This window comes from Salvelinus alpinus, chromosome 35 (assembly GCF_045679555.1).
Source record: "Salvelinus alpinus chromosome 35, SLU_Salpinus.1, whole genome shotgun sequence".
NCBI lineage: Eukaryota > Metazoa > Chordata > Actinopteri > Salmoniformes > Salmonidae > Salvelinus > Salvelinus alpinus.
This window is the reverse complement of record NC_092120.1, coordinates 11317550-11338804: the sequence shown is the minus strand read 5'-3', so window position 1 is coordinate 11338804 and position 21255 is coordinate 11317550. Positions and strand designations below refer to the sequence as shown.

Here is a 21255-nt window from a genome sequence, read left to right as displayed (position 1 = left end):
TGTTTGTACAGATGAACGTGGTACCTTCAGGCGTTTGGAAGGTAGGATGAACCAGACTTGCGGAGGTCTACAATTTATTTTCTGAGGTCTTGGCTGATTTCTTTTGATTTGCCAATGATGTCAAGCAAAGAGTGACTGAGTTTGAAGGTAGGCCTTGAAATACATCCACAGGTACACCTCCAATTGACTCAAATGATGTCAATTAGCCTATCAGAAGCTTCTAAAGCAATGACATAATTTTCTGGAATTTTCCAAGCTGTTTAAAAGGCACAGTCAATTTTGTGCATGTAAACTTCGGACCCACTGAAATTGTGATACAGTGAAATCATCTGTCTGTAAACAATTGTTGGAAAAATGACTTGTGTCATGTACAAAGTAGATGTCCTAACCGACTTGCCAAAACTGTAGTTTGTTAACAAGAAATTTGTGGAGTGGTTGAAAAACGAGTTAACCTAAGTGTATGTAAACTTCCGACTTCAACTGTATCTTCTCTCTCCCACCACAGAAGAAGATTGATACCTCTGCGTCTACACACACCACAGTTCCACTTCATGATTTATCACATTTTATATGGAACTTCCAGTCTCCACTCCACACTGGGCAGGAAAAACACAGGCTGGGGAACAAGTCTCCTTTAGGGAACACATTCAACCCCCCATCATGTTTTCACATTAGTCAGAGAACCTATACATGCCCTCTCTCACTCTTTCTTTCTCTCCTTCTCCCTCGCTCTTTCGTTCTCTCTCCTTTCTCACTTTCTCTCTCGCTCTCTTTCTGTCCTCTCGCTCCTTCTTTCTTTCTTTCTCTCTTTCTTGCTTTCTCTCTTTCATTCGCTCGCTCCCTACTTCTTTCTATCTCTCTTTTTCTCTCCTTTTGCTCTCTTCGTTTGCTCTTTCTCTCGTTCTCTCTCACCCTGTCTTTCGTTCTCTCTCTCTTACTTTTAATCTTTCTCTCTCTCCTCTTTTTCTCTCTCTCAAATCAATTTGCTTTATTGGCATGACATAACAATGTACGTATTGCCAAAGCTTACTTTGGAGATTTATAATATTAATCAATATTGTCAACGGGACAACAGTAACAACAATAATCAAGGGTCAAAATAACCATATGTTGAACAATAACAGAGGCATAGAGGACATGTACAGGTTGGTTGTCAGACACCGTTCCTCTTCTTATGGCAGGCAGCAATGTAGTTTGCTGCCAATCCACAGCTCTCTGCGTCCTCCCCCAACAGAACAGGTAGCCTATTCTCATTAGAGAGGTCTTTGAAACCTTGAATAAGGGTTTTACATTTGGTGAAATGACACTCTCTTAATTGTTTAATATTCTTGACATTTTGTCAGGAAAATGCAGCTCTCTCAGCTCTGTTTCTGGTTCTACTGTGGTCTCTCTCTGTGAACTAGTCAAACTCCCCTCTCCCTGCTATGTGTTGAATACATTAGCTACTCGGCTGGAACCAGGCGTTTTTGGCAACAGTTCGGAGATCTTGAACGTCCCCCCTCTGAATATATTTGCAGTGGAGAAAAACCATATGTTGTGATAAAGTGAATGCCAGAGGAATGTGATTGTGATGTACTACTGGGGTGCAGGGTTGTTGACGGGATGCTATGCAAGCAGGCTTTGAGGTGTGTGTGTGTGTGGTGGGGGATGTGGGGTGTTGTTGTGTCTGACTGTATTCTGTACATGTATTTAAGTGTGTGTTCTCTCCCAGAATCTCCTCTCCTATCAACGTCTCTAATTAACACTCTAGAAATGGAAGCTTTTCAGTCATAAAATACACCCCCCCCTTCCAAGTTCCAAGTCCACTGAGAATACCTTTGTTCCTAATATCCTATTCTGTCTTTGGGAGCTATTTCTGACGGCGTAAACAGATGTATCTTGTGTTTGAAGCCTCCTTTCTCAGCTGTTTTGGGAGGATTTCAGTTATGCCTTGTGGTTAGGAGATCTATTCCAGTAGGACTTAAAGAGAGGGGAGAGGAAATAGATGTTGAAGTTGAGAGCAGGGCTACTGTCACTGAATGAATGGGGTCTTCTCTGCTAGCTAAAGCACTACTTAATGCTCAACTACTTAAAGCGGTTAGGAATTCCTAGGCTAAACCCCATTTAGAGAGTGCTGTCTCTGTATGTCTCCGTCTGCCTCACTCTCTCTTTCTGGGTGCGTTCGTGCGTGTGCTCGTGTGCATTATCAAATTTGGCAATGTGTCAGTGTGTGGCCATATCTCTCTCATTGCTCAACAGTATAACCATAAAACCCAGTGTCTTTCCAACGATCTCCCTCCTCTCCCGACTTTTACAATGTTGACATCATAAGGAGTGGGGAAAAAAGCCTTGGTGTTGACTTTGTAGTTGGGACAGGTTTAGACTGTAAAGGTAGATCAGGTGTCTTTGATTTACAACTGTTTGATTTTTGACTTCAAAACCAGGAAGTGCACTTTTGGGCAGGGGAGAAAGAGGGACTTCTAGAGATCATATCACAAGCAAACAATCTGCAAGATTTGAGACCAAACCACAACCAAATGATCTTCTGAACCACGACACTACACAACGGTTTAACACATTCAAACCACAACCAACGGTGGTTTGGTGCATGCTCTAGTTCTTTTGACCACAACCAAATGGTTCCGTAGATGTAACCATAAAATAAAACCTTCTACTGAAATTGAACAGCAACAACGGTCCAGTAGGAAATTTAACATAATGTAGACCAAACCACGACCAACTGTTTTAGAACAGAGACCAAACCAAACCACGACCAACTGTTTTAGAACAGAGACCAAACCAAACCACGACCAACTGTTTTAGAACAGAGACCAAACCAAACCACGACCAACTGTTTTAGAACAGAGACCAAACTAAACCACGACCAACCGTTTTAGAACAGAGACCAAACCAAACCACGACCAACCGTTTTAGAACAGAGACCAAACCACGACCAACCGTTTTAGAACAGAGACCAAACCAAACCACGACCAACTGTTTTAGAACAGAGACCAAACCAAACCACGACCAACTGTTTTAGAACAGAGACCAAACCAAACCACGACCAACTGTTTTAGAACAGAGACCAAACTAAACCACGACCAACCGTTTTAGAACAGAGACCAAACCAAACCACGACCAACCGTTTTAGAACAGAGACCAAACTAAACCACGACCAACTGTTTTAGAACAGAGACCAAACCAAACCACGACCAACCGTTTTAGAACAGAGACCAAACTAAACCACGACCAAATGTTTTAGAACAGAGACTAAACCAAACCAAGACCAACTGTTTTAGAACAGAGACCAAACCAAACCACGACCAACCGTTTTAGAACAGAGACCAAACTAAACCACGACCAACTGTTTTAGAACAGAGACCAAACCACGACCAACTGTTTTAGAACAGAGACCAAACTAAACCACGACCAACCGTTTTAGAACAGAGACCAAACCAAACCACGACCAACTGTTTTAGAACAGAGACCAAACCAAACCACGACCAACCGTTTTAGAACAGAGACCAAACCAAACCACGACCAACCGTTTTAGAACAGAGACCAAACTAAACCACGACCAACTGTTTTAGAACAGAGACCAAACCAAACCATGACCAACTGTTTTAGAACAGAGACCAAACCAAACCACGACCAACCGTTTTAGAACAGAGACCAAACCAAACCACGACCAACCGTTTTAGAACAGAGACCAAACTAAACCACGACCAACTGTTTTAGAACAGAGACCAAACTAAACCACGACCAACCGTTTTAGAACAGAGACCAAACTAAACCACGACCAACCGTTTTAGAACAGAGACCAAACTAAACCACGACCAACCGTTTTAGAACAGAGACCAAACTAAACCACGACCAACCGTTTTAGAACAGAGACCAAACTAAACCACGACCAACCGTTTTAGAACAGAGACCAAACTAAACCACGACCAACCGTTTTAGAACAGAGACCAAACTAAACCACGACCAACCGTTTTAGAACAGAGACCAAACTAAACCACGACCAACCGTTTTAGAACAGAGACCAAACTAAACCACGACCAACTGTTTTAGAACAGAGACCAAACCAAACCACGACCAACCGTTTTAGAACAGAGACCAAACTAAACCACGACCAACCGTTTTAGAACAGAGACCAAACTAAACCACGACCAACTGTTTTAGAACAGAGACCAAACCAAACCACGACCAACCGTTTTAGAACAGAGACCAAACTAAACCACGACCAACTGTTTTAGAACAGAGACCAAACTAAACCACGACTAACCGTTTTAGAACAGAGACCAAACTAAACCACGACCAACCGTTTTAGAACAGAGACCAAACTAAACCACGACCAACCGTTTTAGAACAGAGACCAAACTAAACCAACACCAACCGTTTTAGAACAGAGACCAAACTAAACCACGACCAATCGTTTTAGAACAGAGACCAAACTAAACCACGACCAACCGTTTTAGAACAGAGACCAAACTAAACCACGACCAACCGTTTTAGAACAGAGACCAAACCAAACCACGACCAACTGTTTTAGAACAGAGACCAAACCAAACCACGACCAACTGTTTTAGAACAGAGACCAAACCAAACCACGACCAACTGTTTTAGAACAGAGACCAAACCAAACCACGACCAACTGTTTTAGAACAGAGACCAAACTAAACCACGACCAACCGTTTTAGAACAGAGACCAAACCAAACCACGACCAACTGTTTTAGAACAGAGACCAAACCAAACCACGACCAACTGTTTTAGAACAGAGACCAAACCAAACCACCACCAACTGTTTTAGAACAGAGACCAAACCAAACCACGACCAACCGTTTTAGAACAGAGACCAAACTAAACCACGACCAACCGTTTTAGAACAGAGACCAAACTAAACCACGACCAACTGTTTTAGAACAGAGACCAAACTAAACCACGACCAACCGTTTTAGAACAGAGACCAAACTAAACCACGACCAACCGTTTTAGAACAGAGACCAAACTAAACCACGACCAACCGTTTTAGAACAGAGACCAAACTAAACCACGACCAACCGTTTTAGAACAGAGACCAAACTAAACCACGACCAACCGTTTTAGAACAGAGACCAAACTAAACCACGACCAACCGTTTTAGAACAGAGACCAAACTAAACCACGACCAACCGTTTTAGAACAGAGACCAAACTAAACCACGACCAACTGTTTTAGAACAGAGACCAAACCAAACCACGACCAACCGTTTTAGAACAGAGACCAAACTAAACCACGACCAACCGTTTTAGAACAGAGACCAAACTAAACCACGACCAACTGTTTTAGAACAGAGACCAAACCAAACCACGACCAACCGTTTTAGAACAGAGACCAAACTAAACCACGACCAACCGTTTTAGAACAGAGACCAAACTAAACCACAACCAACCGTTTTAGAACAGAGACCAAACTAAACCACGACCAACCGTTTTAGAACAGAGACCAAACTAAACCACGACCAACCGTTTTAGAACAGAGACCAAACTAAACCAACACCAACCGTTTTAGAACAGAGACCAAACTAAACCACGACCAATCGTTTTAGAACAGAGACCAAACTAAACCACGACCAACCGTTTTAGAACAGAGACCAAACTAAACCACGACCAACCGTTTTAGAACAGAGACCAAACCAAACCACGACCAACTGTTTTAGAACAGAGACCAAACCAAACCACGACCAACTGTTTTAGAACAGAGACCAAACCAAACCACGACCAACTGTTTTAGAACAGAGACCAAACCAAACCACGACCAACCGTTTTAGAACAGAGACCAAACTAAACCACGACCAACCGTTTTAGAACAGAGACCAAACCAAACCACGACCAACTGTTTTAGAACAGAGACCAAACCAAACCACGACCAACTGTTTTAGAACAGAGACCAAACCAAACCACGACCAACTGTTTTAGAACAGAGACCAAACCAAACCACGACCAACCGTTTTAGAACAGAGACCAAACTAAACCACGACCAACCGTTTTAGAACAGAGACCAAACTAAACCACGACCAACTGTTTTAGAACAGAGACCAAACTAAACCACGACCAACCGTTTTAGAACAGAGACCAAACTAAACCACGACCAACTGTTTTAGAACAGAGAACAAACTAAACCACGACCAACCGTTTTAGAACAGAGACCAAACCAAACCACGACCAACCGTTTTAGAACAGAGACCAAACTAAACCACGACCAACTGTTTTAGAACAGAGACCAAACCAAACCACGACCAACCGTTTTAGAACAGAGACCAAACCAAACCACGACCAACCGTTTTAGAACAGAGACCAAACTAAACCACGACTAACCGTTTTAGAACAGAGACCAAACTAAACCACGACCAACCGTTTTAGAACAGAGACCAAACTAAACCACGACCAACCGTTTTAGAACAGAGACCAAACTAAACCAACACCAACCGTTTTAGAACAGAGACCAAACTAAACCACGACCAATCGTTTTAGAACAGAGACCAAACTAAACCACGACCAACCGTTTTAGAACAGAGACCAAACTAAACCACGACCAACCGTTTTAGAACAGAGACCAAACCAAACCACGACCAACTGTTTTAGAACAGAGACCAAACCAAACCACGACCAACTGTTTTAGAACAGAGACCAAACCAAACCACGACCAACTGTTTTAGAACAGAGACCAAACCAAACCACGACCAACCGTTTTAGAACAGAGACCAAACTAAACCACGACCAACCGTTTTAGAACAGAGACCAAACCAAACCACGACCAACCGTTTTAGAACAGAGACCAAACTAAACCACGACTAACCGTTTTAGAACAGAGACCAAACTAAACCACGACCAACCGTTTTAGAACAGAGACCAAACTAAACCAACACCAACCGTTTTAGAACAGAGACCAAACTAAACCACGACCAATCGTTTTAGAACAGAGACCAAACTAAACCACGACCAACCGTTTTAGAACAGAGACCAAACCAAACCACGACCAACCGTTTTAGAACAGAGACCAAACTAAACCACGACCAACCGTTTTAGAACAGAGACCAAACCAAACCACGACCAACCGTTTTAGAACAGAGACCAAACTAAACCACGACCAACCGTTTTAGAACAGAGACCAAACCAAACCACGACCAACTGTTTTAGAACAGAGACCAAACCAAACCACGACCAACTGTTTTAGAACAGAGACCAAACCAAACCACCACCAACTGTTTTAGAACAGAGACCAAACCAAACCACGACCAACCGTTTTAGAACAGAGACCAAACTAAACCACGACCAACCGTTTTAGAACAGAGACCAAACTAAACCACGACCAACTGTTTTAGAACAGAGACCAAACTAAACCACGACCAACCGTTTTAGAACAGAGACCAAACTAAACCACGACCAACCGTTTTAGAACAGAGACCAAACTAAACCACGACCAACCGTTTTAGAACAGAGACCAAACTAAACCACGACCAACCGTTTTAGAACAGAGACCAAACTAAACCACGACCAACCGTTTTAGAACAGAGACCAAACTAAACCACGACCAACCGTTTTAGAACAGAGACCAAACTAAACCACGACCAACCGTTTTAGAACAGAGACCAAACTAAACCACGACCAACCGTTTTAGAACAGAGACCAAACCAAACCACGACCAACCGTTTTAGAACAGAGACCAAACTAAACCACGACCAACCGTTTTAGAACAGAGACCAAACTAAACCACGACCAACCGTTTTAGAACAGAGACCAAACCAAACCACGACCAACCGTTTTAGAACAGAGACCAAACTAAACCACGACCAACCGTTTTAGAACAGAGACCAAACTAAACCACGACCAACCGTTTTAGAACAGAGACCAAACTAAACCACGACCAACCGTTTTAGAACAGAGACCAAACTAAACCACGACCAACCGTTTTAGAACAGAGACCAAACTAAACCAACACCAACCGTTTTAGAACAGAGACCAAACTAAACCACGACCAATCGTTTTAGAACAGAGACCAAACTAAACCACGACCAACCGTTTTAGAACAGAGACCAAACTAAACCACGACCAACCGTTTTAGAACAGAGACCAAACCAAACCACGACCAACTGTTTTAGAACAGAGACCAAACCAAACCACGACCAACTGTTTTAGAACAGAGACCAAACCAAACCACGACCAACTGTTTTAGAACAGAGACCAAACCAAACCACGACCAACCGTTTTAGAACAGAGACCAAACCAAACCACGACCAACTGTTTTAGAACAGAGACCAAACCAAACCACGACCAACTGTTTTAGAACAGAGACCAAACCAAACCACGACCAACTGTTTTAGAACAGAGACCAAACCAAACCACGACCAACCGTTTTAGAACAGAGACCAAACTAAACCACGACCAACCGTTTTAGAACAGAGACCAAACTAAACCACGACCAACTGTTTTAGAACAGAGACCAAACTAAACCACGACCAACCGTTTTAGAACAGAGACCAAACTAAACCACGACCAACCGTTTTAGAACAGAGACCAAACTAAACCACGACCAACCGTTTTAGAACAGAGACCAAACTAAACCACGACCAACCGTTTTAGAACAGAGACCAAACTAAACCACGACCAACCGTTTTAGAACAGAGACCAAACTAAACCACGACCAACCGTTTTAGAACAGAGACCAAACTAAACCACGACCAACTGTTTTAGAACAGAGACCAAACCAAACCACGACCAACCGTTTTAGAACAAAGACCAAACTAAACCACGACCAACCGTTTTAGAACAGAGACCAAACTAAACCACGACCAACTGTTTTAGAACAGAGACCAAACCAAACCACGACCAACCGTTTTAGAACAGAGACCAAACTAAACCACGACCAACCGTTTTAGAACAGAGACCAAACTAAACCACGACCAACTGTTTTAGAACAGAGACCAAACTAAACCACGACCAACCGTTTTAGAACAGAGACCAAACTAAACCACGACCAACCGTTTTAGAACAGAGACCAAACTAAACCACGACCAACCGTTTTAGAACAGAGACCAAACCAAACCACGACCAACTGTTTTAGAACAGAGACCAAACCAAACCACGACCAACCGTTCCAGCAGTTCCATCCTATCTATTTGCTCTTCTAACTACAATCACATGCCTTACTGGAAGAGACCAAACTCGACCACATACAGACAGTACAGCAGTTTGGACCATAACTAACCCGGTCTCCCAGACCAAAACATCTTTCATATCCCAGGATATGTGACAGTGTGCAGCTCCATACAACAGTCTGAGAGAGGGCTGCCTGGCTTGTCTCCCCACCTAAAGAGCTCCGTTTCAGGCTAAAGGTGGCCCAGAGGTGGGGGCCCTTTCCTTAACATGTGTTGATGTATGGCTGGGCAGAGGTTGACACACACACACACACACACTACCCTTGTCCCCACATATGACCCCTCTCTCTCTGCACACACACACTACACTTGTTCACACATACACACACCGCCACTGTCCGAAATTGCAAAAAGACAAGCTTAGAAAAACACCTGCCCAATTAAAGGCTGGCGTATCCATTTTCAAACAAGCCAATGGCCAGGAAGAGGTAAAAAAACTGAGGCTGCCTGTTGCCTTTCAGCTCGGAGTAACCCCATGGGCCATCCCGGCCAATTGGCCTCACTAAACAGAACAAGATTGGCTTTATAGCATAGGATAAACATTAGACAGGGATTAGGGTCATCTGCCAAGAGGTATAAGGCATTTTAAATACACACACACATATGAACGCTTGCATACTTAACCACATACCCAGACTACCACACACACGTTCACACACACCACTGCCAGCTCAGACGGTGTGTTTTGAGGATGTAAAATGAAAGTGGCATGAAAAATGAAACAAGCCCTTGGGATTGGGGGTTAGACGGAGAGGTGGGGGAGGTAGAGCGGGGAGGAGAGGCGAGGCGAGAGGGAGAGACAAGGGGTCTGATTCATAGACCCTAGGAGGTCCCTAATTCCCATTCATCCTTGGTATTGAAGAGCCGATAGATACTCTTGGAGGGGGTCTCACTCTGACACCCCCAGCGCACATAATACATAGGCAACACCTACATGTCCACATACATACAAACACATTCCATACACACACACACACACAATAATATTGACATTTGTAGGCCCTGGTAGAAAAGGAAGTTCTTACATAACCACATCTGATAATTACTGAGACTTTGTCACTTGAAAAAGGGCAGCTAAAGATCAACAGTTTTATTACACATTTGATACATTTTGATACAACTTGATATTCCAGAGAAAGATTTTACACACAGGTTTGAGTTGTGTATGTACATTTAGTGTACAAAACATTTTGAATTGCATCCCCTTTTGCCCTCAGAACAGCCTCAATTCATCGGGGTATGGACTACAAGGTGTCGAAAGCGTTCCACAGGGATGCTGGCCCATGTTGACTCCAATGCGTCCCACAGTTGTGTCAAGTTAGCTGGATGTCCTTTAGGTGGTGAACCATTCTTGATACACACAGGAAACTGTTGAGTGTGAAAAACTCAGCAGCGTTGCAGTTCTTGACACACTCAAACCGGTGCGCATGGCACCTACTGCCATACCCCATTCAAAGCCACTTAAATATTTTGTCTTTCCCTTTCACCCTCTCAATGGCACACGTACACAATCCACACATACACAATCCACATACACAAGATCATAATCATTATAAAGCAAATTACGGACTCGTAAATAAGAAAATACTTATTTTCCACCATAATTTGCAAATAAATTCATAAAAAATCCTACTGTGATTTTCTGGATTTTTTTTTTCTCATTTTGTCTGTCATAGTTGAAGTGTACCTATGATGAAAATTACAGGCCTCTCTCATCTTTTTAAGTGGGAGAACTTGCACAATTGGTGACTGACTAAATACTTTTTTGCCCCACTGTACCTACACGTACGCTATGGTCACAAAACGCAGGCCTCCTTATTGTCCCTAGAATTTCTCAGGCAACAGCTGGAGGCAGGGTTTTCTCCTATAAAGCTATATTTTTATGGAATGGTCTGCCTATCCATGTGAGAGATAGAGACTTGGTTTCGACCTTTAAGTCTTTACTGAAGACTCATCTCTTCAGTAGGTCCTATGATTGAGTGTAGTCTGGCCCAGGAGTGCGAAGGTGAATGGCAAGGCACTGGAGTGATGAACCTGGCCCTGTCTCTGCCTGGCCACCGCTCAGAGACTAGTTCCTCTCTAGGTAACTTCATAGGTTCCTGCCTTTCTAGGGAGCCACCGGGCTTCTACATCTGCATTGCTTGCTGTTTTGGATTTTTAGGCTGGGTTCCTGTCTAAGCACTTTGTGACATCTGCTGATGTAAAAAGGTCTTTATAAATACATTTGATTTGATGTCTCAAGGCCTAATAATCCCCTTCATCTAAGCTGATTGAAGTGGATTTAGCAAGTGACATCAATAATGGATCTAGTCTTTCACTTGGAATCACCTGGTCAGTCTATGTCATGGAAAGAGCATCATGTAAATAATGTTTTGTGCACTCATTGTATATCTCATGATGGGATTCAGTCTCTGTGATTGGCTGTTGATCATGCTCTTCTTCCTGTAACTCAGGGGGCTGTGAGCCAATCGCGGAGGCTGTTGCGGACTTGGAGGAGCCACCCCTGCAACAGGAGTCTGCCGCCAAGTTCATCAAAAAGAAACAGCCATCCAAGAAAGTCAAGTCCAAGACAGGTATGTCAAGGGATGGACACATAGAAACTCAGACCCTGGGTGTGGAAAGCTCATCCTTAGCTTGTGATTCACCCTTCTTTAGCTTGTACTGTATATGACTGGTCTCATGTCTGCTGGGGCTGTTCTTATGCTGTGTTCAGATCGGGCTGATGCTGGTCTCATATTAGGCTCGATGTCTCTCTCTCTCTCTTTCCTCTCTTCCATCTCCTCCCTCCATCCCTCCCTCCCTGATTGGCTCTAATAGCTGGCGAATTGCAATTTTACTGGTCATTATCAAAGTTTAGATTTTGGGGGGGTGCTTCAAATAGTTTTTTAATCGAATGAATTAAAGCTGTAGTTGGACTGACTGCTGTAACTGAGGAGGAAAAGGTACAGTGTTTTCCACCCTCAGAACGGGACGTTTTTTTCTGTTTGATTTCCAAACATAATTTGTCTTGACCCATTTTGTGTGTGTCTCAGATAAACAATCATCAGTCGTAGACAGACAGAAGGGAATTCCGCATTAAATTCCCATGTTGAGGAAATATACTTAATCGAATAAATGATTAAGCTCCTTCTGTAGCTGATGGATGTGAGAGGAGACTGCTGCACACACTGCACTGCTCTCCCCACTTAGACACTCCTGGTTTGAATTGAGCACAACTCCATGTTTGTCTTTTCTAAGATGAAGTTGGATGGCTTTGAGGAGCACTAAACATGAGTGGTTGGAAGTGAGCAGATGTGGTGTGTGTGTCGGCAGTCCATGTGCCTTTCTGTGTGGTTAATCCACCCAGGCGTCGCCGCTAATGAGCTGAGCCTCACTAAGGAGGTGTGGGAGACACAGACAGACGACGCTTGGGGATCGTTAAGAACACACACATACACACTACACACTCAGACACACACACACACGTCCTCTACATAAAGCCCACACACATACTCTGGGCACATGCATTTACATCAATACGCTCGATCACACCCAGATACAATTGAACAACATACATTTTTTCAGACCGCTAGATCAAATGCCCGTCACTTGCACACAAAAGGGATGCAGTGCAATTAAAAATCCATTCTGCAAGCCAATTAAAAATCCATTCTGCAAGCCAATTAAAAGAACCAGACCAAAAACACAGAGGAAAAACAAACAAACAAAATACGTGCATTTCCTCTGTTAACCCTAATGAGAGAGAATACCACACAGACCACCACTCGACACACACTGAGGTAAGACTCTGTGAAGTGGTTACACCATGATTCAGAGTTGTATTGGGGAGGCCATGTGAGGGCTTTTCATGTATATGACTTAAGCCTTCCGCATGCTTCGGTTCCGAACACGGCTAGGCGAACCGAACGAGTGTGCTTGCATACTCCCTTAAAATATTTTAGCTTGAATAACAAGAAAAAAGCAGCAATAGTACTATTTGTCTATGTTGAGACCCTGTAGTCAGTATACAGTTCCTCAAAATAGTCAGAATTATTCTTAGATAACTCAAGAAACCTGCAATTAATTGATCTTAGTCGCACAATTTTACATCTAACTAAGATTTTTGGTGCAGTATTTCCCAAGTGAAAAAATGTGAATGAAACTATTTGTCTCGTTGAATGACAACAAACACTTAATTGAAGAATCCCTACTGTTGACCAATCACCGACAAATTGGCGTAGACTTCGACTTGCCTCGAGATAAAAAATGTGTGTGCACGAACAGCCAATTTTTTTTTCCCGAATACCAACTTTTCCGAATACCAAAACAAACAAAAACGGAACAAAATGTTCTGAACTGTATCGGATGAGAAGCATGCGGACACCTTTTCAAAAAGAGCAGTGAGAAGGATGCTTCCCAGTCTAGAGTCATTTAGGGAGAGTGATGCATCTGTGATGCATTTCTCAAGGCGGGCTGACTGTGACGTATCGTTTGGTTTAACTGATAAATACAACTGAGTGTCATCAGCATAGCAATGAATATGCATGTTGTGCTTACAGATGACATTACCCAGGGCTAGCATGTGTAGTGAAAATAAAAGGGCTCCAAGCACAGAACCTTGAGGAATGCCAAATCCAACCTTGGAACTTTACCATTATCACCCAGCTGAACAAATTGATACCGCTCGGAAAGGTATAATTTGTTAGCCAGCTAAGAATCTGTCCTCGTAGACCAACCAAGTCTTCTAACCTCTTAATGAGGATAGCATGATCAAAGGTGCCAGCACTTAAATCTAAGAGAACGAGAATAAAGACATGACCACGGTCAGAGGACAGCAGTAGGTCATTTACTACTTTAAGGCACTAAAGTAAAACTGCAAAACAATGTGGCAAAGAAATACATGCATTGTCCTGAATACAAAGCATTAAGTTTGGGGGAAATCCAACTCAAAACAACACTGAATACCACTCTTCATATTTTGAAGCATGGTGGTGGCTGCATCATGTTATGGGTATGCTTGTCATTTTTATAAAAATAAACAGAATAGAGCTAACCACAGGATTTATTAGATTTTTTTACATTTGGATTCATAGTGCTACTTGAATAGTGGATAGCCTACATGATGACTTGGTGACAGCCAAGTGTCTTTGAAAGTGTAATTGTCTTCGTGATGCTACCTGATTCATGTCTTGCTCCCGTCTGAATTATCCTCCATCCTCTTCCTCCTCTTTTTTGAATCCCATCTTCTCCAAACAACCTATCAACCAGATCCCCATACCATCCCATGCCATCCCATGCCATACCATGCCATGCTCCAGGGGTGGATGGGCTGCCTGGGGTTTACCACTGGCAACGGGTATCTGTCTGAACGTCCCGTGGGCTTTATAGCCCACCTGAGGGGCGTCTGTCTCTCTCTGTGTCTCTCTCTGTGTCTCTCTCTGTGTCTCTCTCTGTGTCTCTCTCTGTGTCTCTCTCTGTGTCTCTCTCTGTGTCTCTCTCTGTGTCTCTGTGTCTCTCTCTCTCTCTCTCTCTCTCTCTCTCTCTCTCTCTCTCTCTGTCTGTCTGTCTGTCTGTCTGTCTGTCTGTCTGTCTGTCTGTCTGTCTGTCTGTCTGTCTGTCTGTCTGTCTGTCTGTCTGTCTATCTGTCTGTCTGTCTGTCTGTCTGTCTGTCTGTCTGTCTGTCTGTCTGTCTGTCTGTCTGTCTGTCTGTCTGTCTGTCTGTCTGTCTGTCTGTCTGTCTGTCTGTCTGTCTGTCTGTCTGTCTGTCTGTCTGTCTGTCTGTCTGTCTGTCTGTCTGTGCCTCCCCTGTCCTCCCACTGTCAAACGTCATAACAGAAAACGGAAATAATCCCTAATTAGTTTTGTTTGTAATGGAACTGTGTGGTTTGGACCTAGAGAGAGAAGGCGCTCTGTCCAGGCATGTCCCTCTTACAACCAAACCACCGCCCATCAGGGAGTGTGAGAGAGACGTGGAAAGAGATGGACATCCAAACCAATTTACATATATGAACTCAGAGAGAATTTCCAGAACGGTGGGGGCACACAGCACACAACACACAGTACACAACACACAGTACACAACGTACAGTGCACAGCGCACAACGCACACAACGCACAACGCACACAACACACAGTACGCAACACACAGTACTCAACACACAGCACACAATGCACAGCGCACAATGCACAACGCACAACGCACAGCATACAACACACAACACACAACACACAGCACACAATGCACAACGCACAACGCACAGCATACAACACACAGCACACAATGCACAACGCACAGCACACAACACACAGCACACAATGCACAATGCACAACGCACAGCATACAACACACAACACACAGCACACAATGCACAATGCACAACGCACAACGCACAGCATACAACACACAACACACAGCACACAATGCACAATGCACAACGCACAGCACACAACACACAACACACAGCACACAATGCACAATGCACAGTACACAACGCACAGCACACAACACACAACACACAGCACACAGGCGAAAGCAGAAGGGGCTAAATGAACAGATCAACTTGCACCTCTACCTCCCTCCTTTTTCACTGTAGACAAACCACACACACCTTCTCCTACCTGTGGCAGACTTAAAGGTAATTAGGCTCCAACCAACCCCCTTGTTAGGGTGCATGGGAGCCAGGAAGCACCTCTACAGTTGAAAGGCTTCAAAAGGTGTCTTGGATAGAACTGTGTCGCTGCTCGCTCTCCTTCTCTTCTCTAGCGGCCTGGATGAAAGAGAGATGAAAGGGAGAGTGTCTCCTCTCTTCTTTCCTCCGAACCCCCCACGGCCCACCTGGGATCACAGGGACGCCACCTATACCAGACACACACACACAGTTAGAGAGAGAGAGGCATTGGGCCCCGTTCAATCAAAACTGCTAACAGAGTGTATGGTAGCTGAGACACAAATATATTAAAAGAGGAATGATGCTAACTTGTGTTCCTGGAAGACTGGGTTCATTTCAATGATCAGTTCCGGTCGACAGTGACATGTCACCAACATGCCCTCTTAACTTTCACTGAAGCAGTACTTTATTAAACAGTGGATCACTGAAAGTCTCCCTCCCTTTATTTCCTCGTTCCCTCCATCATAGAGAGGAGGAGGATGGTGGTGTGTTTATAAGGTCAGCTCCTCTGAGGGCTCAGCCCAAACCCAGTTACCCCTCCGAGTCAGTCTCCGGTCAGCAGCCACACAATACAGCTATTATCCATTAGCATCATCCCATTCACATGCCTCTACTGCTGCCTCAGACCCCACCATTAAATTACCTTACAGTCATCTACCAGCTACCGCAAGTACAGGGCCACGAGGTTTGTTCCATTAGCCCCATATTATTATCCTTTTGCTGACGTGTTACACTCCTATTACTCAGAAGTGATTGTTATTTGACACGTGTCTTCTACGACCAGACATTGACTGTTCTCCTCATACTACAGGCCCTGGAACAGTTTTCCTCATCCCCTCACTGTGTCTCCTGTGACCAGACATTGACTGTTCTCCTCATACTACAGGCCCTGGAACAGTTTTCCTCATCCCCTCACTGTGTCTCCTGTGACCAGACATTGACTGTTCTCCTCATACTACAGGCCCTGGAACAGTTTTCCTCATCCCCTCACTGTGTCTCCTGTGACCAGACATTGACTGTTCTCCTCATACTACAGGCCCTGGAACAGTTTTCCTCATCCCCTCACTGTGTCTCCTGTGACCAGACATTGACTGTTCTCCTCATACTACAGGCCCTGGAACAGTTTTCCTCATCCCCTCACTGTGTCTCCAAGGCTGTGACCAAAGTATATGACCCATGGCTCACTGCTCGGCATGGGGGGGGCCAAACGCTTGTGCAGGCAGCTTTCTGGAAGGGAGGGGGGAGTGGGGGGGAGGGTGCGGAGGCAGGCGTATTTGGAAGCGGGAATTTGGGTCTGTTTTATGCTTGTGTTTTTATTAATGGGGGCTGAGTAGGGAATAGAGAGGCCTTCGATGCCAGACCCTCATGTCATACACACACAAACACACACACAAACACACCTTCCCATCTGTGAAGACTCTTACAGATAAAGTGTGTGTTTTGTCCAAGTGTAAGTGTGTTTATGGTATGTGTGAGCATGTATAAACTCAGGAGCAGCATCGCCTGGGTAGTGGGGGTCAGAGAGCGAGCCCAGGGGCTGCTGGAAGCATCCACGCTTTGGGATAGAAGAGGATACCAGCTTTCTCATGGTGTCTGACTGTTTCTGTCTTTGTCTGACTGTCTGTCTGCATGTCTGTGTCCACAACCACTAGATAGTGCTACAGATGTTACAATGTCATCCGTCTGTCAGTATATTCGTCATCAGATGATGTTTGTGATGGGATACTGTAGATGGTTGTACAGTCTTTAAATTGTGTAAGCCTTTAACCATCACTTTATGAGGTACAGGAGGATGTAACCAGTAGATCGTGTTCTGGGCAGCAGTGAGCTACTGCTACAGTAGACGTGTTAGCAACTCCATATCAATGCTGCCGCTTTCCATGTGTTTAACAGCTTCGCTCTGTGATATTTTTGAACTCTTGGCTGGCCCGGGATCCATTGATTGGAAATAATGTGATGCCTGGTGTTGTAATGTTTCCCTAATGTTTCTGTCCTGCTTTATGTAATGGGTTATGTTTAGACCCACGCGGCTAATGCTTATGATGGAGTTGACGACAGTGCTCTAGACATGCGGGCAGTCAGGCAGGCCGGCTACCGGATTGGGTTGTGTTGATGTTGAGAGATGTTGTCGGCATGCTGGGAGAATGTCAGGAGATTTTGTGGACATTGGGAGACAACCGCAAGACTTCTGTGAGACTGCAGTGAAATGTAGAGTTTTTGAGACCGTTGTGCGAATGGTGTGAGACTTTTGAGAAATTACATTGCAAATAGTGCAAAAAGTTTCTACTAATGTAGGACTGGGGTGTTTTAGACCGTTGAGAGACTGTATTGAGAATGTTGCGTCTTTGTTCAAGACCTGTTGTGAGACCTGTTGTCATGAAAACGTTATCGATGCGCCTCGAACCATAGAGGGTGATGTCACTCGTCTCCCACCCACTAGATCTTCAAATGAAATCAAATGTTATTTGTCACATACACATGGTTAGCAGATGTTAATGTGAGTGTAGCCAAATGCTTGTGCTTATAGTTCTGACAATGCAGTAATATCTAACAAGTAATCTAACAATTTCACAACAACTACCTTATACACACAAGTGTAAAGGAATGAATAAGAATATGTACATAAATATACAGTGGGGAGAACAAGTATTTGATACACTGCCGATTTTGCAGGTTTTCCTACTTACAAAGCATGTAGAGGTCTGTAATTTTTATCATAGGTACACTTCAACTATGAGAGACGGAATCTAAAACAAAAATCCAGAAAATCACATTGTATGATTTTTAAGTAATTAATTTGCATTTTATTGCATGACATAAGTATTTGATACATCAGAAAAGCAGAACTTAATATTTGGTACAGAAACCTTTGTTTGCAATTACAGAGATCATACGTTTCCTGTAGTTCTTGACTAGGTTTGCACACACTGCAGCAGGGATTTTGGCCCACTCCTCCCTACAGATCTTCTCCAGATCCTTCAGGTTTCGGGGCTGTCGCTGGGCAATACGGAGTTTCAGCTCCCTCCAAAGATTTTCTATTGGGTTCAGGTCTGGAGACTGGCTAGGCCACTCCAGGACCTTGAGATGCTTCTTACGGAGCCACTCCTTAGTTGCCATGGCTGTGTACTTCGTGTCGTTGTCATGCTGGAAGACCCAGCCACGACCCATCTTCAATGCTCTTACTGAGGGAAGGAGGTTGTTGGCCAAGATCTCGCGATACATGGCCCCATCCATCCTCCCCTCAATACGGTGCAGTCGTCCTGTCCCCTTTGCAGAAAAGCATCCCCAAAGAATGATGTTTCCACCTCCATGCTTCACGGTTGGGATGGTGTTCTTGGGGTTGTACTCATACTTCTTCTTCCTCCAAACACGGCGAGTGGAGTTAGACCAAAAAGCTCTATTTTTGTCTCATCAGACCACATGACCTTCTCCCATTCCTCCTCTGGATCATCCAGATGGTCATTGGCAAACTTCAGACAGGCCTGGACATGCACTGGCTTAAGCAGGGGGACCTTGCGTGCGCTGCAGGATTTTAATCCATGACGGCGTAGTGTGTTACTAATGGTTTTCTTTGAGACTGTGGTCCCAGCTCTCTTCAGGTCATTGACCAGGTCCTGCCGTGTAGTTCTGGGCTGATCCCTCACCTTCCTCATGATCATTGATGCCCCACGAGGTGAAATCTTGCATGGAGCCCCAGACCGAGGGTGATTGACCGTCATCTTGAACTTCTTCCATTTTCTAATAATTGCGCCAACAGTTGTTTCCTTCTCACCAAGCTGCTTGCCTATTGTCCTGCAGCCCATCCCAGCCTTGTGCAGGTCTACAATTTTATCCCTGATGTCCTTACACAGCTCTCTGGTCTTGGCCATTGTGGAGAGGTTGGAATCTGTTTGATTGAGTGTGTGGACAGGTGTCTTTTATACAGGTAACGAGTTCAAACAGGTGCAGTTAATACAGGTAATGAGTGGAGAACAGGAGGGCTTCTTAAAGAAAAACTAACAGGTCTGTGAGAGCCGGAATTCTTACTGGTTGGTAGGTGATCAAATACTTATGTCATGCAATAAAATGCAAATTAATTATTTAAAAATCATACAATGTGATTTTCTGGATTTTTGTTTTAGATTCAGTCTCTCACAGTTGAAGTGTACCTATGATAAAAATTACAGACCTCTACATGCTTTGTAAGTAGGAAAACCTGCAAAATCGGCAGTGTATCAAATACTTGTTCTCCCCACTGTATATGGATGAGTGATCGCCGAACGGCATAGGCAAGATGCAGTAGATGGTATAGAGTACAGTATATACATATGAGATGAGTAATGTAGGGTATGTAAACATATAAAGTGGCATTGTTTAAAGTGGCTAATGATACATTTATTACATCACATTTTTAATTATTAAAGTGGCTAGAGATTTGAGTCGGTATGTTGGCAGCAGCCACTCGATGTTAGTGGTGGCTGTTTAACAGTCTGATGGCCTTGAGATAGAAGCTGTTTTTCAGTCTCTCGGTCCCAGCTTTGATGCACCTGTACTGACCTCGCCTTCTGGATGATAGCGGGGTGAACGGGCAGTGGCTCGGGTGGTTGTTGTCCTTGATGATCTTTATGGCCTTCCTGTGACATCGGGTGGTGTAGGTGTCCTGGAGGGCAGGTAGTTTGCCCCCGGTGATGCGTTGTGCAGACCTCACTACCCTCTGGAGAGCCTTACGGTTGTGGGTGGAGCAGTTGCCGTACCAGGTGGTGATACAGCCCGACAGGATGCTCTCGATTGTGCATCTGTAAAAGTGTGTGAGTGTTTTTGGTGACAAGCCACATTTCTTCAGCCTCCTGAGGTTGAAGAGGCGCTGCTGTGGGTGGACCATTTCAGTTTGTTTGTGATGTGTACGCCGAGGAACTTAACTTTCCACCTTCTCCACTACTGTCCCGTCGATGTGGATAGGGGGCTGCTCCCTCTGCTGTTTCCTGAAGTCCACGATCATCTCCTTTGTTTTGTTGACAATGACGAGTTTGGAGGGTACTATGGTGTTAAATGCTGAGCTGTAGTCAATGAACAGCATTCTTACATAGGTATTCCTCTTATCCAGATGGGTTAGGGCAGTGTGCAGTGTGATTGCGATTGCATTGTCTGTGGACCTATTGGGGCGGTAAGAAAATTGGAGTGGGTCTAGGGTGTCAGGTAGGGTGGAGGTGATATGGTCCCTCAAATATAGTCTCTCAAAGCACTTCATGATGACGGAAGTGAGTGCTACGGGATGATAGTCATTTAGCTCAGTTACCTTAGCTTTCTTGTGAACAGGAACAATGGTGGCCCTCTTGAAGCATGTGGGAACAGCAAACTGGGATAAGGATTTGATTGAATATGTCCGTAAACACATCAGCCAGCTGGTCTGCGCATGCTCTGAGGACGCGGCTGGGGATGCCGTCTGGGCCGGC

The 21255-nt window shown here is 44.3% G+C and overlaps 1 protein-coding gene across 4 annotated transcripts in view; it reads left to right on the top strand.

Annotated features, from left to right (window-relative positions):
- The window catches only part of bbs9 (Bardet-Biedl syndrome 9), a 196148-nt gene that overhangs the window by 107203 nt on the left and 67690 nt on the right, over positions 1–21255 (top strand). For all 4 annotated transcript variants that reach the window (XM_071383600.1, XM_071383601.1, XM_071383598.1 and 1 more), the window contains one exon: positions 11630–11749. In XM_071383600.1, coding sequence (XP_071239701.1) covers positions 11630–11749 — 120 coding nt within the window. The remainder of the gene's footprint in view (positions 1–11629; positions 11750–21255) is intronic.